This window comes from Tinamus guttatus, unplaced genomic scaffold (assembly GCF_059628265.1).
Source record: "Tinamus guttatus ecotype Peru unplaced genomic scaffold, ASM5962826v1 Tinamus_guttatus_pri_ptg000603l, whole genome shotgun sequence".
In the NCBI taxonomy this organism is placed as follows: domain Eukaryota; kingdom Metazoa; phylum Chordata; class Aves; order Tinamiformes; family Tinamidae; genus Tinamus; species Tinamus guttatus.
In genome coordinates, this window is record NW_028289137.1 from 3,283 (window position 1) to 21,352 (window position 18,070).

The 18,070-nt window shown below is 64.5% G+C and overlaps 1 protein-coding gene across 1 annotated transcript; it reads right to left on the reverse strand.

The window, feature by feature from the left end:
- Positions 1-2,764: 2,764 nt before the first annotated feature.
- POU2F2 (POU class 2 homeobox 2) lies at positions 2,765-15,471 on the reverse strand (the record flags this gene model as incomplete). The annotated part of the gene is made up of 7 exons (XM_088535039.1): positions 15,259-15,471; positions 15,080-15,185; positions 14,912-15,003; positions 12,241-12,396; positions 9,434-9,575; positions 7,939-8,087; positions 2,765-2,932 (listed from the first exon to the last, which is right to left on the reverse strand). Coding segments are annotated over exons 1-7 (1,026 nt in total), but the record flags the coding sequence as incomplete, so codon positions are not given.
- Between the last annotated feature and the right edge of the window lie 2,599 nt (positions 15,472-18,070).

The window sequence follows — 18,070 nt, forward strand, 5'->3', positions numbered from 1 at the left end:
GGGGGGACAATGGGGGGACAATGGGGACAATGGAGGGACATTGGGGACAATGGGGACATGGGGGCCAGTTGAGGACACAGGGACATTGTGGCCATGTGGGGACGGGACAGGGGGACATGGGGGCAGGGGCCATGGGGCAGTTCCTATAGGGCAGGTCCCATGGGGCAGGTCCCGTGGGGCAGGTCCCATAGGGGTCGGTTCCCATGGGGCAATTCCCATAGGGCAGGTCCCATAGGGCAGTCCCCATAGGGCGGATCCCATGGGGCAGTTCCTATAGGGCAGGTCCCATGGGGCAGTTTCTATGGGGCGGGCGCCGTGGGGCAGGTCCCAAGGGGGCAGGTCCCATGGGGGGCAGTTCCCATAGGGGGCAGTTCCCATAGGGCAGAGGCTGTGGGGCAGGTCCTATGGGGCAGTGTCCATAGGGCAGGTCCCATGGGGGTCAGGTCCCATAGGGCAGTTTCCATTGGTCGGTTCCCATGGGGCAGTTCCCATAGGGCAGTTTCCGTGGGGCAGTTCCCATGGGGCGGTTCCCGTGGGGCAGTTTCCATTGGTCGGTTCCCATAGGGCAGTTCCCATAGGGCAGTTTCCATGGGGCAGTTCCCATGGGGTGGTTCCCGTGGGGCAGTTTCCATGGGGCGGGCGCCGTGGGGCAGTTCCCATAGGGCAGATCCCATTGGTCGGTTCCCGTGGGGCAGTTCCCGTGGGGCAGTTTCTATGGGGCGGGCGCCGTGGGGCAGTTCCCATTGGTCAGTTCCCATTGGTCAGTTCCCGTGGGGCAGTTTCTGTGGGGCAGTTTCTATGGGGCGGGCGCCGTGGGGCGGGTCCCATGGGGCAGGTCCCATAGGGGGCAGTTCCCATAGGGCAGAGGCTGTGGGGCAGGTCCTATGGGGCGGTGTCCATGGGGCAGGTCCCATAGGGGGCAGTTCCCATAGGGCAGTTTCCATTGGTTGGTTCCCATGGGGCGGTTCCCATGGGGCAGTTCCCATGGGGTGGGTGCCGTGGGGCAGTTCCCGTGGGGCAGTTCCCATAGGGCAGTTCCCATAGGGCAGGTCCCATTGGTCGGTTCCCGTGGGGCAGTTCCCGTGGGGCAGTTTCTATGGGGCGGGTGCCGTGGGGCAGGTCCCAAGGGGGCAGGTCCCATAGGGGGCAGTTCCCATAGGGGGCAGTTCCCATAGGGCAGGTCCCATAGGGCAGTTCCCATAGGGGGCAGGTCCCAAGGGGGCAGGTCCCATAGGGGGCAGTTCCCATAGGGCAGTTCCCATGGGGCAGTTCCCATGGGGTGGGTGCCGTGGGGCAGGTCCCAAGGGGGCAGGTCCCATAGGGGGCAGTTCCCATAGGGCAGGTCCCATTGGTCGGTTCCCATAGGGCAGGTCCCATGGGGCAGTTTCTATGGGGCGGGCGCCGTGGGGCAGGTCCCAAGGGGGCAGGTCCCATAGGGGGCAATTCCCATAGGGGGCAGTTCCCATAGGGCAGAGGCTGTGGGGCAGGTCCTATGGGGCAGTATCCATGGGGCAGGTCCCATAGGGGTCAGTTCCCATAGGGCAGTTCCCATAGGGCAGTTTCCATGGGTCGGTTCCCATGGGGCAGTTCCCATAGGGCAGGTCCCATTGGTCGGTTCCCGTGGGGCAGTTTCTATGGGGCAGTTTCTATGGGGCAGGCGCCGTGGGGCAGGTCCCAAGGGGGCAGTTCCCATAGGGGGCAGTTCCCATTGGTCGGTTCCCGTGGGGCAGTTTCCATGGGGCAGTTCCCATGGGGTGGGTGCCGTGGGGCAGTTCCCATGGGGCAGTTCCCATAGGGCAGGTCCCATTGGTCGGTTTCCGTGGGGCAGATCCTATAGGGGGCAGTTCCCATAGGGCAGGTCCCATTGGTCGGTTCCCATAGGGCAGTTCGCATAGGGGGCAGTTCCCATTGGTCGGTTCCCGTGGGGCAGTTCCCATGGGGCAGTTTCCATAGGGCAGTTTCCATTGGTCGGTTCCCGTGGGGCGGTTCCCATGGGGCAGTTTCCATGGGGCAGTTCCCATGGGTCGGTGGGCGCCGTGGGGCAGTTCCCATGGGGCGGGCGCCATGGGGCAGGTCCCAAGGGGGCAGGTCCCATAGGGGGCAGGTCCCATAGGGCAGTTTCCATTGGTCGGTTCCCATGGGGTGGTTCCCATGGGGCAGTTCCCATGGGGTGGGCGCCGTGGGGCAGTTCCCATAGGGCAGGTCCCATTGGTCGGTTCCCGTGGGGCGGTTCCCGTGGGGCAGTTCCCATGGGGCAGTTCCCATAGGGGGCGGTTCCCATAGGGCAGGTCCCATTGGTCGGTTCCTGTGGGGCAGTTTCCATGGGGCAGTTCCCATAGGGCAGGTCCCATTGGTCGGTTCCCGTGGGGCAGTTCCCATGGGGCAGTTCCCATAGGGCAGGTCCCATTGGTCGGTTCCTGTGGGGCAGTTCCCATGGGGCAGTTCCCGTGGGGCAGTTCCCATGGGGCAGATCCCATAGGGGGCAGTTCCCATAGGGCAGGTCCCATTGGTCGGTTCCCGTGGGGCAGTTCCCATGGGGCAGTTTCCATGGGGCAGTTCCCATGGGGCAGTTCCCGTGGGGCAGTTCCCATGGGGTGGGTGCCGTGGGGCAGGTCCCAAGGGGGCAGGTCCCATAGGGGGCAGTTTCCATGGGGCAGTTTCCATGGGGCAGTTCCCATAGGGGGCAGTTCCCATAGGGGGCAGTTCCCATAGGGCAGTTCCCATAGGGGGCAGTTCCCATTGGTCGGTTCCCGTGGGGCCGCACCAGGTGGGGGCTGTAGGCGGGGCCCTTGGCCGGGGGGGCGGGGCCTCCGCAGGGGTTGATCCTCTTCTCCTTCTGGCGCCGGTTGCAGAACCACACGCGGATCACCTCCTTCTCCATGTGCAGCTGCTCCGCGATGAGCAGGATCTCCTCCGACGTGGGCTTCTGGTTCTGGGGGCGGCGCGTCAGCCGGACGGACACCCGCGGGGCGCGCACAGCCGGCGGGACCCGCAGGGACGGCAGGTACAGCCGGCGGGACGGGAGGTACAGCCGGCGAGACACCCGCGGGGACAGCAGGTACAGCCGGCGGGACGCCCGCGGGGCGGCGCGCACAGCCGGCGGGATAGCAGGTACAGCCAGTGGAACACCCGTGGGGACGACACACACAGCCGGCAGGACCCACAGGGACGACAGGTACAGCCGGCGGGACCCACGGGGACGGCGCGTCAGCCGGAGGGACACCCGCGGGGCGGCGCACACAGCCGGCGGGGACGGCAGGTACAGCCGGAGGGACCCGCAGGGCGGCGCGCACAACCGGCAGGGACGGCAGGTACAGCCAGTGGGACACCCGCGGGGACGACACACACAGCCGGCAGGACCCACAGGGACGGCAGGTACAGCCGGCGGGACCCATGGGGATGGCAGGTACAGCCGGAGGGACACCCGCGGGGCAGTGCGCACAACCGGCGGAACGGCGGGTACAGCCGGAGGGATGGCAGGTACAGCTGACGGGACGCCCGCGGGGCGGCGCGCACAGCCGGCGGGACAGCAGGTACAGCCAGTGGAACACCCGCAGGGACGACACAGACAGCCGGCGGGACCCGTGGGAATGGCAGGTACAGCCGGCGGGACCCGCGGGGACGGCGCGTCAGCCGGAGGGACACCCGCGGGGCGGCGCGCACAGCTGGCGGGGACGGCAGGTACAGCCGGAGGGACCCGGAGGGCGGTGCGCACAACCGGCAGGGACGGCAGGTACAGCCAGTGGGACACCCGCGGGGACGACACACACAGCCGGCAGGACCCACAGGGACGACAGGTACAGCCGGCGGAACCCATGGGGATGGCAGGTACAGCCGGAGGGACACCCGCGGGGCGCGCACAGCCAGCGGGACCCGCGGGGACGGCAGGTACAGCCGGCGGGACGGCAGGTACAGCCGGAGGGACCCGCGGGGAGGACACACACAGCTAGCGGGACCCACAGGGACGGCAGGTACAGCCGGCGGGACCCATGGGGATGGCAGGTACAGCGGGAGGGACACCCTCAGCGGCGCGCACAGCCAGCGGGACGGCAGGTACAGCCGGCAGGACCCACGGGGATGGCAGGTACAGCCGGCGGGACGGCAGGTACAGCCGGAGGGACCCGCGGGGACGACACACACAGCCAGCGGGACCCACAGGGACAGCAGGTACAGCCGGAGGGACACCCGCGGGGCGGCGCGCGCAAGCGGCGGGGATGGGAGGTACAGCCGGTGGGACCCCTGCGGGGCGGCATGTACAGCCCGCGGGAGCCGCGGGGATTGTAGGTACAGCCGGCGGGACACCCGCAGGGCGGCACACACAGCCGGCGGGGACGGCACGCACAACCAGCGGGACCCACGGGGACAGCAGGTACAGCCGGCGGGACCCGCGGGAACGGCAGGTACAGCCGGAGGGACACCCGCGGGGCGGCGCGCACAACCGGTGGAACGGCGGGTACAGCCGGAGGGATGGCAGGTACAGCTGACGGGACACCCGCGGAGTGGCGTGCACAGCCGGCAGGGACGGCAGGTACAGCCAATGGGACACCCGCGGGGACGACACACACAGCCAGCAGGACCCACAGGGACGGCAGGTACAGCCGGAGGGACACCCGCGGGACGGCAGGTACAGGCAGCGGGACCCGCGGGGACGGCAGGTACAGCCGGCGGGACGGCAGGTACAGCCGGTGGGACACCCGCGGGGACGACACACAAAGTCGGCGAGACCCATGGGAATGGCACAACAGCCGGCGGGACCCATGGGGATGGCAGGTACAGCCGGCGGGACCGACGGGGACAGCAGGTACAGCTGGCGGGACCCATGGCGGCACACACAACCGGCAGGGACGGTGCACACAGCCAGTGAGACCCCCGGGGACGGCAGGTACAGCCGGTGGGACCCATGGGAATGGCAGGTACAGCCGGTGGGGGTGGCACGCACAGCCGGCAGGACCCACGGCGGCACGCACAGCTGGCGGGGACGGCACGCACAACCAACGGGAGCTGCGGGGCGGCTGGTACAGCCGGCAGGACCCGTGGGGTTGGTAGGTACAGCCAGCGGGGATGGCAGGTACAGTCAGTGGGGATGGCACGTACAGCCGGTGGGAGCCGTGGCACGGCAGGTACAGCCAGTGGGGATGGCACACACAGCCGGCAGGAGCCACGGCGGTGCACACAGTCGGCAGGGACGGCATGTACAGCCGGTGGGACCCATGGGGACAGCACGCACAACCGGCAGGGACAGCGTGCGTCACCGTGCCCGGTGGGACAGCACTGCACACAGCCGGCGGGGACAACCGTGGGACACAGCCGTGTGCACAGCTGGCAGGGACACTGCAGGGCCACCATGTGCGCACACCCGTCGGGGACACCCACTGGGGACACCCGCGAGGACAACACCACGCACACCCATTGGAGACACCCAGGAAGACACCGCACACCCATCAGGGACACCCACTGGGGACACCCGCTGGGACCCTGTACACACCTGTTGGAAACACCCGGAAGGACACCGCGCACCCGTTGGGGACACCTGGGAGGACCCTGCACCCCCATTGGGAACACCCCACGCACAACCGCGCACACCCATTGGAGACACCCAGGAGGACCCCGCACACCCGTCAGGGACACCTGCTGGGGACACCTGCGTGGACGACAGCACGCACACCCGTCGGGGACACCCGGGAGGACCCCGCACACCCATCAGGGACACCCGGAAGGACACTGCACACCCGTTGGGGACACCCACGGTGACGACACCACACACACCCATTGGGAACACCCGTGGAGGACACCCACGGCGGCAACACCACACACACCCGTTGGGGACACCCGGAAGGACACCGCGCACCTGCTGGGGACACCCGCGTGGACGACACCACGCACACCCATCGAGGACACCCGGGAGAACACGACACACCCACTGGAGACACCCATGGCGATGACACCACGCACACGCATGGGGGACACCCAAAAGGACAGCGCACACCCGCTGGGGACACCCGGGAGGACACTGCACACCCGTGGGGAACACCCCGCAGACACAACCGTGTGCGTAGCCATTGGGGACACCCGGAAGGACACCGCACACCCATTGAAGACACCCAGGAGGACACCACACACCCATTGGGGACACCCATGGCGAAGACACCACGCACACCCATCGGGGACACCTGGGAGGACCCCGCACACCCGTGGGGAACACCCCGCGGACACAACCACACGCGTAGTCATCGGGGACACCCGGAAGGACAGCGCACACCCACTGGGGACACTCACTGGGACCCCGCGCACACCCATTCGACACCGCACACCCGTCGGGGACACCCATTTGGGAACACCTATTGGGGACACCCGCGTGGACATCCCCGCACGCAGCCATCGGGGACACCCGCGAGGACACCGCGCACCCTTCGGGGACACCCACAGCGACGACACCACACACACCCGTCAGGGACACCCGCTGGGGACACCCGCGTGGACGTCCCCGTGCGCAGCCACCGGGGACACTCGGGAGGACACCGCACACCCGTCGGGGACACCCGGGAGCACCCCGCACACCCGTGGGGAACACCCCGCGGACACAACCGCGTGTGTAGCCATTAGGGACACCCGGGAGGACATCGCACACCCATTGAAGACATCCGGGAGGACACTGCACACCCATTGGGAACACCCATTGAGGACACCCACAGGGATACCCACAGGTGACCCTGTGTGCAGCCATTGGGGACACCCGGGAGGACACCGCACACCCGTTGGGAACACCCATCGGGGACACTCGTTGGGGACACCCACAGCGACGACACCACGCACACCCATCGGGGACACCCGGAACGACAGCGCACACCTGTCAGGGACACCCAGAAGGACCCCGCACACCCGTCGGGGCCACCCGGGAGGACCCCGCACACCCATTGGGGACACCCGGGAGGACACTGCACACCCGTGGGGAACACCCCGCGGACACAACCGCGTGCGTAGCCATTGGGGACACCCGGGAGGACATCACACACCCATCGGGGACACCCAGAAGGACACCGCACACCCACTGGGGACACCTGTGTGGATGATACCGTGCACACCCATCGGGGACACCCGAGGGGACAACACCACGCACACCCATTGGAGACACCCGGAAGGACAGCGCACACCCATTGGGGACACCCGGGAGGACACTGCACACCCGTGGGGAACACCCCGCAGACACAACCGCGTGCGTAGCCATTGGGGACACCCGGGAAGACATCACACACCCATTGAAGACACCCGGGAGGACACCGCACACCCATCGGGGACACCCGGAAGGACCCCGCACACCCATCGGGGACACCCGCTGGGGACACCCGCGCGGACGACACCACGCACACCCGTCGGGGACACGTGGGAGGACCCCGCACACCCATGGGGAACACCCCGCAGACACAAGCGTGTGCGTAGCCATCGGGGACACCCGGAAGGACCCCACACACCCATTGGGGACACCCACGACGATGACATCACGCACACCCATTGGGGACACCCGGGAGGACCCCGCACACCCATCGGGGACACCTGGGAGGACACCGCACCCCTGTCAGGGACACCCGCTGGGGACACCCACGCGGATGACACCACGCACACCCATCGGGCACACCCAGAAACACACCGCACACCCATCGGGGACACCCGGGAGGACCCCGCACAATAATTGGGAACACCCGCTGTGGATATCCACGGGGATGACATCACGGACACCCATCGGGGACGCCTGGGAGGACCCCGCACACCCACTAGGGACACCCAGAAGGACACCGCACACCCGCTGGGCACACCCGCGTGGACGACACCCCGCACACTCATTGGAGACACCCAGAAGGAGCCCGTAAGACCCGTCAGGGACACCCGGGAGGACCAACACCCCGCGCCAACACCCCGCGCCAACACCCCGCGCACACGCACCGCCAGGAAGCTCTTCTCCAGCGCGAAGCGCACGTTGGTCTCGATGCTGGTCCTCTTCTTGCGGCGCCGCCCGGGCAGCCCGTCCAGGGCCAGGCCCGGCCCGCTCAGCGCGTTGGGGCTGGGCAGCCCGGCGTCCACCGACATGGTCTCTGCGGGTGACACGTGGGGCGTCAGCGGGTGACGCTACACCCGCACGGCGCCGGTGACGGTGACGCTACACCCACACGGTGACGGTGATGCTACACCCGGATGGCACCGGTGGCGGTGACGCTACACCCGGGCGGCGGCGGTGACAGTGACACTACACCCGGACGGCGACGGTGACGGTGACGCTGCACCCGCACGGCGACGGTGACGCTACACCTGGACGGCGCCGGTGACGGTGACGCTACACCCGGACGGCGACGGTGACGCTACACCCGCACGGTGATGGTGACGCTACACCCGGACGGCGACGGTGACGCTACACCCACACAGCGCCGGTGACGGTGACGCTGCACCCGCACGGTGACGGTGACACTACACCCGCATGGTGACGGTGACGCTACACCCGGATGGCGCCGGTGGCGGTGACGCTACACCCGGGCGGCGGCGGTGACAGTGACGCTACACCCGGACAGCGACGGTGACGCTACACCCGCACGGTGACGGTGACGCTGCACCCGCACGGTGACGGTGACGCTACACCCGGATGGCGCCGGTGGCGGTGACGCTACACCCGGGCGGTGGCGGTGACGGTGACGCTACACCCGGACGGTGACGGTGACGCTACACCCGGGCGGCGACGGTGACGCTACACCCGCACGGCGCCGGTGACGGTGACGCTACACCCGGGCGGTGGTGGTGACGGTGACGCTACACCCGCACGGCGCCAGTGACGGTGACGCTACACCCGCACAGTGACGGTGACACTACACCCGGACGGCGGCGGTGACGCTACACCCGCATGGCGCCAGTGACGGTGACGCTGCACCCGCACGGTGACGGTGACGCTACACCCGGATGGCGCCAGTGGCAGTGACGCTACACCCGGGCGGCGGCGGTGACAGTGACACTACACCCGCACGGCACTGGTGACGGTGACGCTACACCCGGACGGCGACGGTGACGGTACACCCAGCCGGCGACGGTGACGGTGACGCTACACCCGCACGGCGCCGGTGATGGTGACGCTACACCCAGACGGTGACGCTACACCCGGGCAGCGACGGTGACGCTACACCCGCACAGCGCCGGTGACGGTGACGCTGCACCCGCACGGTGACGGTGACGCTACACCCGGATGGCGCCGGTGGCGGTGACGCTACACCCGGACGGCGCCGGTGACGCTACACCCGGCCAGTGATGGTGACGCTACACCCGAGCGGCGACGGTGACGCTACACCCGCACAGCGCCGGTGACGGTGACGCTGCACCCGCATGGTGACGGTGACGCTACACCCGGATGGCACCGGTGGCGGTGACACTACACCCGCACGGTGCCGGTGACGCTCACCCGCGTCGTTGAGCCACTTCTCCAGCAGCGGCTTCAGCTTGCACATGTTCTTGAAGCTCAGGTTGAGCGCCTCGAAGCGCGAGATGGTCGTCTGGCTGAAGTCGTTGCCATACAGCTTCCCCATGGCCAGCCCCACGTCGCCCTACAGGCAGACGGGCGGGCGCACAGGCGGACGGAGCCGGGATGGGGCCTTCCCGACGCCGCGCGCTCTTCCCAACACTCTTCCCATTGCTCTTCCCAATGCTCTTCCCATTGCTCTACTCAACACTCTTCCCAATCCTCTTCCCAACACTCTTCCCAATACTCTTCCCAATGCCCTACTCAACACTCTTCCCATTGCTCTTCCCAACGCTCCTCCCAATCTTCTTCCCATTGCTCTTCCCATTGGTCTTCCCAATACTCTACTCAATACTCTTCCCAATCCTCTTCCCAATCCTCTTCCCAATCCTCTTCCCAATCCTCTTCCCAATCCTCTTTCCATTGCTCTTCCCATTGCTCTTCCCATTACTTCTCCCAATCCTCTTCCCAACGCTCTTCCCAAAACTCTACTCAATGCTCTACTCAACGCTCTTCCCAACGCTCTTCCCATTGCTCTTCCCATTGCTCTACTCAACACTCTTCCCAATCCTCTTCCCAACGCTATTCCCATTTCTCTTCCCATTTCTCTTCCCAATGCTCTTCTCAATGCCCTACTCAACACTCTTCCCATTGCTCTTCCCATTGGTCTTCCCAATACTCTACTCAGTACTCTTCCCAATCCTCCTCCCAATGCTCTTCCCATTGCTCTACTCAACGCTCTTCCATTGCTCTTCCCATTGCTCTTCCCATTGCTCTTCCCATTACTTCACCCAATCCTCTTCCCAACGCTCTTCCCAAAACTCTACTCAGTGCTCTACTCAACGCTCTTCCCAACACTCTTCCCAACGCTATTCCCATTGCTCTTCCCATTGGTCTTCCCAATACTCTACTCAATGCTCATCCCAACACTCTTCCCAACGCTCTTCCATTGCTCTTCCCAACACTCTTCCCAATGCCCCACACTCCGCCCAGCACTCGACTAATCCTCTTCCCAATCCTCTTCCCATCCCTCTTCCCATCCCTCTTCCCAACCCTCTTCCCAATCCTCTTCCCAATCCTCTTCCCAACCCTCTTCCCAACCCTCTTCCCAACCCTCTTCCCATCCCTCTTCCCAATCCTGTTCCCAATCCTCTTCCCAACCCTCTTCCCATTCCTCTTCCCAATCCTGTTCCCAACCCTCTTCCCAACCCTCTTCCCAACCCTCTTCCCAACCCTCTTCCCAACCCTCTTCCCATTCCTCTTCCCATTCCTCTTCCCAATCCTCTTCCCATTCCTCTTCCCAACCCTCTTCCCAATCCTGTTCCCAATCCTCTTCCCAATCCTCTTCCCAATCCTCTTCCCAATCCTCTTCCCAATCCTCTTCCCAATCCTGTTCCCAACGCTCCTCCCATTGCTCTTCCCATTGCTCTACTCAATCCTCTTCCCAATCCTTTTCCCATTGCTCTTCCCATCCCTCTTCCCAATCCTCTTCCCATCCCTCTTCCCGTTGCTCCTCCCAACACTTCCCAGCCCTGGGGGAAGCCCTCCACGAGGCTCCTCCCCTGCCCTGAGGCTCCTCCCCTCCCCACAAAGCCCCTCCCCATCTCCAGGCTCCTCCCCTCCGCACGGAGGCTCCTCCCCTGCCCAGGCCTGTCCCTTCCCCCCAGAGGCCCCTCCCCTCTCCCCAAGGCTCCTCCCCCCAAGGCTCCTCCCCTCCACAGGCCCCTCCCCGCAGAGGTTCCTCTCACCCCAAGACTCCTCCCCTCCCCAAGGAGGCTCCTCCCCTCGCCAGTCCCTTCCCCCCAGAGGCCCCTCCCCTCCCAAGGCTCCTCCCCTCCCCTCAAGGCTCCTCCCCCCAAGTCTTTCTCCCCTCCCCCCCACGCTCCTCCCCTCCCGAGGCCCCTCCCTTCCCCCCAGAAGCCCCTCCCCTCTCCCCCCAAGGCTCCTCCCCCCCAAGGCTCCTCCCCCAAAGGCTCCCCCCCCCCCCAGGCCCATCCCTTCCCCAGGCTCCTCCCCTCTCCGCAGAGGCCCCTCCCATCCCAAGGCTCCTCCCCTCCCCTTAAGGCTCCACCCCCCAAGGCTCCTCCCTTCCCCAGGCCTGTCCCTTTCCCCTAAAGGCTCCACCCCTCCCCGAGGCTCCTCCCCCCAAGGCTCCTCTTCCCCTCCCCTCCCCTCTCCCCCAGAGGCTCCTCCCCCTCCCCGCAGAGGCTCCTCCCATCCCAAGGCACCTCCGCAGGCTCCTCCTCTCCCCAAGGAGGCTCCTCCCCATCCCAAGGCTCCTCCCCTCCCGAGGCTCCTCCCCTCCCCCCAGAGGCTCCTCCCCTCCCCAAGGAGGCTCCTCCCCTCCCAAGACTCCACCCCATCCCAAGGCTCCTCCTCTCCTCCCCAGGCCCATCCCTCCCCTCCCCAAGGAGGCTCCTCCCCTCCCCAAGGAGGCTCCTCCCCTCCCAAGGCTCCTCCCCTCCCCAAGGAGGCTCCTCCCCTCCCCAGTCCCTTCCCCCCAGAGGCCCCTCCCCTCGCCCCCAAGGCTCCTCCCCTCCCCCCAGAGGCTCCTCCCCTCCCAAGGCTCCTCCCCTCCCAAGGCTCCTCCCCTCCCCAGTCTCCTCCTCTCCCCAAGGAGGCTCCTCCCCTCCCCAGTCCTTTCCCCCCAGAGGCTCCACTCCCTCGAGGCCCCGCCCCCTAGAGGCCCCACCCCTAGAGGCCCCTCCCCTCGAAGCCCCGCCCCCTGGAGGCCCCGCCCCCCCGGGTACCTGGGTGAAGCCCAGCTTGATGCGGCGCTGTTTGAAGGTGCGGGCGAACTGCTCGAGCTCCTCCAGGTCGCTGGGCTCCTCCGGCGCCGCCTCCGCGCACTTGGGGGGCGGCCCCGGGCCCAGGGGGCACTCGGGGAGGCCGGGCCGGGGCGCCGGCTGCGGCGGGACCGTCGGCGTCAGCATCATCAGCATCATCATCATCAGCATCATCATCATCAGCATCACCATCAACATCACCATCATCATCATCAGCACCATCACCATCAACATCACCATCATCATCATCAGCACCATCATCATCAGCATCATCATCAGCACCATCAGCATCATCAGCATCATCAGCATCATCACCATCGGCATCAGCATCAGCATCATCACCATCGGCATCAGCATCACCATCAGCATCATCAGCATCATTAGCATCATCAGCACCATCAGCACCATCAGCATCATCAGCATCAGCACCATCGGCATCAGCATCAGCATCATCACCATCGGCATCAGCATCACCATCAACATCATCAGCATCATTAGCATCATCAGCACCATCACCATCGGCATCAGCATCATCAGCATCATCACCATCGGCATCATCAGCAGCAGCAGCAGCATCATCAGCACCATCATCATCATCATCATCATCACCATCGGCATCAGCATTATCATCAGCACCATCAGCATCATCAGCATCATCAGCACCATCATCATCATCATCAGCATCATCATCATCACCATCGGCATCAGCATCATCATCAGCACCATCATCATCAGCATCATCATCAGCAGCAGCACCATCAGCACCACCATTGGCATCATCATTATCATCAGCACCATCAGCATCATCATCACCATCACCATCGGCATCAGCATCATCATCAGCACCATCGGCACCATCATCATCATCACCATCAGCACCATCAGCATCATCATTATCATCATCAGCATCACCATCAGCATCATCAGCACCATCATCAGCACCATCGGCATCATCATCAGCATCATCATCATCACCATAACCATCGGCATCGGCATCATCATCAGCACCATCGGCACCATCACCATCGGCATCACCACCATCGGCATCAGCATCATCATCACCATCAGCATCATCATCATCACCACCATCGGCACCATCACCATCGGCATCACCATCGGCATCAGCATCATCACCATAACCATCGGCATCAGCATCATCATCATCACCATCAGCACCATCACCACCATCACCATCGGCACCATCATCGGCATAACCATCAGCATCATGACCACCAGCACCATCGGCATCAGCATCATCATTATCACCATAACCATCAGCATCAGTATCATCAGCATCATCATCATCACCATCAGCATCATCATCATCATCATCACCATCACCATCGGCATCACCATCATCACCATAACCATCGGCATCATCACCACCAGCACCATCAGCATCATCACCATCGGCATCACCACCATCGGCATCAGCATCATCACCATCAGCACCATCAACACAACTACCACCACCAGCACCACCAGCACCAGCACCACCACCATCACAACAACCTCCAGCACCATGATCACTATCACACCCACCACCACCACCATCACAACCACCACCACCACTGTCACTACCACCACCACCATCACAACAACCCCCAGCACCACAACAACCCCCAGCACCATGATCACTATGACACCCACCACCACCATCACAACAACCCCCAGCACCGCGACAACCCCCAGCACCATGATCACTATCACACCCACCACTATCACCACCACCACCATCAGCACCACAACCACCACCACCACAACCGCCAGCACTGTGGTCATTATCATCCACCACCATCACCACCATCACCATGACAACAACCCCGAGCACCATGGTCACTATCACAACCGCCACCACCATCACAACCACCATCACCACCATCCCCAGCACCACCACCACCACCACTGTCACCACCACCATCACAACAACCCCTAGCACCACAACAACCTCCAGCACCATGATCACTATCACACCCACCACTATCACCACCACCACCACCACCACCATCACAACAACCCCCAGCACCACAACAACCTCCAGCACCATGATCACTATCACACCCACCACCACCATCACCACCAACACCACCGTCACAACAACCCCCAGCACCATGATCACTATGACACCCACCACCACCATCAGCACCCCAACCCCCAGCACCGCGACAACACCCAGCACCATGATCACTATCACACCCACCACCACACCCACCATCACAACCACCACCGTCACCACAACAACCCCCAGCACCATGGTCACTATCACACCCACCACTATCACCACCACCACCATCAGCACCGCAACCACCACCACAACAACCGCCAGCACTGTGGTCATTATCATCCACCACCATCACCATGACAACAACCCCCAGCACCGTGGTCACTATCACACCACCACCACCGTCACCATGATCATTATCACACCCATCACCAGCACCACAACAACCGGCAGTACAACCATCATCTGACTGTCACCACCAGCACCATGATCGTTATCACACCCGCCACCACAATCACCACCCCCAGCACCATGATCACCGTCACACCCAGTGACCGTGATCACTGTCACACCCATTATCACAACCGCCACCGCTGTCACCGTCACCACCGTCACCCCGTCCCCGCGTGTCACCTGTGCGGGCAGCCCCGCGCGGGGGGGGCTCCCCAGGATCCCCGCCGGGTTCTGCTGAGGTAGCTGGAAGAGGTTGGCCGCCGGCAACAGCCCTGCGGGGTGACAACACCCGCGGTGACACCCCGACAACACCCGCGGGACGGTGACACGGGGGACGGCGCCACCCACCTGGCTGTCCCTGCTGCCCGGGTGGCAGCAGGAAGGGGGCGGCGGGTGGCAGCGGGTGACCGGGGACCAGCACCAACTGTTGCAGCTGCAGGAGCTGTTGCACGTCCTGCGGGTGACAACCGGCGCCGCGTCACCCGGCGGCGGCGGCGCCGGCGACACCGGCGGTGACACCGCGTTACCTGCGCCGAGAGCTGCAGGGCCAGCGGGGCGGCGGGCGGCGCGTCCCCCGCGGCCGTGGCGGGGACGGTGACACCGGCGGTGACGGGGACGGTGACGCCGGTGACGGGGACGGTGACGGCGGCGGCGGCGGCCGCCAGGAGCTGGGCCTGGGCCTGCTGCAGGAGCAGCTGCTGCGGGGGGGGGAGCAGGGCGGCCAGCTGGGGGGGGGACATTGGGGACATTGGGGACACGAGGGGGACATGGGGACACGATGGGGACACATTGGGGACATGGGGGACACGAGGGGGACATGGGGGAGACACGATGGGGACACATTGGGGACACATTGGGGACATGGGGGGGACATGGGGACATGTTGGGGACACGGGGACACGTTGGGGACACATTGGGGACACATTGGGGACATGGGGGACACGGGGACATGGGGGGGACGGGGGGACACATTGGGGACACATTGGGGACATGGGGGGGACATTAGGGACATGGGGACATGGGGACATGTTGGGGACACGGGGACACATTGGGGACAAGGGGGGGACATGGGGACGGGGACACATTGGGGACATGGGGACACGATGGGGACACATTGGGGACACATTGGGGACATTAGGGACATGGGACATGGGGACATGTTGGGGACACGGGGACACATTGGGGACACATTGGGGACAAGGGGGGGACATGGGGACATGGGGGGGACGGGGACACATTGGGGACATGGGGACACGATGGGGACACATTGGGGACACATTGGGGACATTAGGGACATGGGACACGGGGACACATTGGGGACACATTGGGGACAAGGGGGGGACATGGGGGGGGACGGGACACGGGGATACATTGGGGACATGGGGACACAGGGACACGGGGACATGGGGGGGACATTGGGGACACAGGGACATGGGGACATGATGGGGACACATTTGGGACATGGGGACATGGGGACATGTTGGGGACACGGGGACATGTTGGGGACACGGGGACAAGGGGGGGACATGGGGGGGACGGGGGGGACGGGGACACATTGGGGACATGGGGGGGACAAGGGGACACGGGGACATGGGGGGGACATTGGGGACATGGGGACACAGGGACACGGGGACACATTTGGGACATGGGGACATTGGGGACATGGGGACACGTTGGGGACACGGGGACACGTTGGGGACACATTGGAGAAACGGGAGACATGATGGGGACATGTTGGGGACACGGGGACACATTGAGGACAAGGGGGGGACATGGGGACACATTGGGGAACACATTGGGGACATGGAGGGGACAAGGGGACACGGGGACATGGGGGGGACATTGGGACACGGGGACATGGGGACACGATGGGGACATGGGGACACATTGGGGACACGATGGGGACACATTTGGGACATGGGGACATTGGGGACATGGGGACATGTTGGGGACACATTGGGGATATGGGGGACACGATGGGGACACATTGGGGACACGGGGGGCACGTTGGGGACATGGGGACACAGGGACACGGGGACATGGGGGGGACACGGGGACACATTGGGGACAAGGGGACATGGGGGCACATTGGGGACAAGGGGACGGGACACGAGGGGACGTGAGGGACGGGGACATAGGACATATTTGGGGACGGGGACGGGGGACACATGGGAGATGGGGGGGCACAGGGACCGGGGAACAGGTTGGGGACGGGGGACACAGGGACATGGGGACACAGGGACAGGGGAGACACGTTGGGGACAGGGGACACAGGAGGAGGGACACGGGGACATGTTGGGGACAGGGGGACAGGGAGACACAGGGACAGAGGAGGACACATTGGGGACAGGGGACATAGGGGGGATGGGGACATGGCAACGGGATATAGGGACGGGGGGACACATTGGGGACAGGGGGACACAGGGGACATTGGGGACAGAGGGGGACACGGGCAGGGGACAGGGACACGCGGAGGGGACACGGGGACACGGGGGGTGGGGAAGAGCCAGGGACAGGACACAGGGACAGGATGGGACAGATATGGGGACACGAGGAGGGATTCGGGGACACATTTGGGGACACATTTGGGACACATTTGGGGACAACAAGGGCACATTTGGGACACGGGGACCATTCGGGACACATTTGGGGACACATTTGGGGACACATTCGGGACACAAGGACACATTTGGGGACACGGGGACATTCGGGGACACATTTGGGGACACATTTGGGGACAGGCAGCAGGCAGCGGTTAGGCGGGGGGACACGAGGACACATTTGGGGACACATTTGGGGACCCGTTGGGGACGCAAGGACACGTTTGGGGACACGGGGACATGAAGACACGAGGACACATTGGGGACACGTCGGGGACACATTGGGGACACATTGGGGACAGCAGCAGTTGGGGGGGACACATTGGGGACATGGGACACAAGGACACATTGGGAACACGACACATTTGGGGACACAGGGACATGTTGGGGACACGACACATTGGGGACACATTGGGGACATGGGACACGACACATTGGGGACATGTTGGGGACACATTGGGGACAGCAGTGGTTAGGGGGGACATGAGGACACATTGGGGACACATTGGGGACATGGGGACACGAGGACACATTGGGGACATGTCGGGGACACATTGGGGACAGCAGTGGTTAGGGGGGACATGAGGACACATTGGGGACATGGGGACACGAGGACACATTGGGGACACATTTAGGGACATGAGGACACGTTGGGGACACGTCGGGGACACATTGGGGACAGTAGCGGTTGGAGGGACACGACACATTGGGGACACAAGGACAGATTCAGGGACATGAG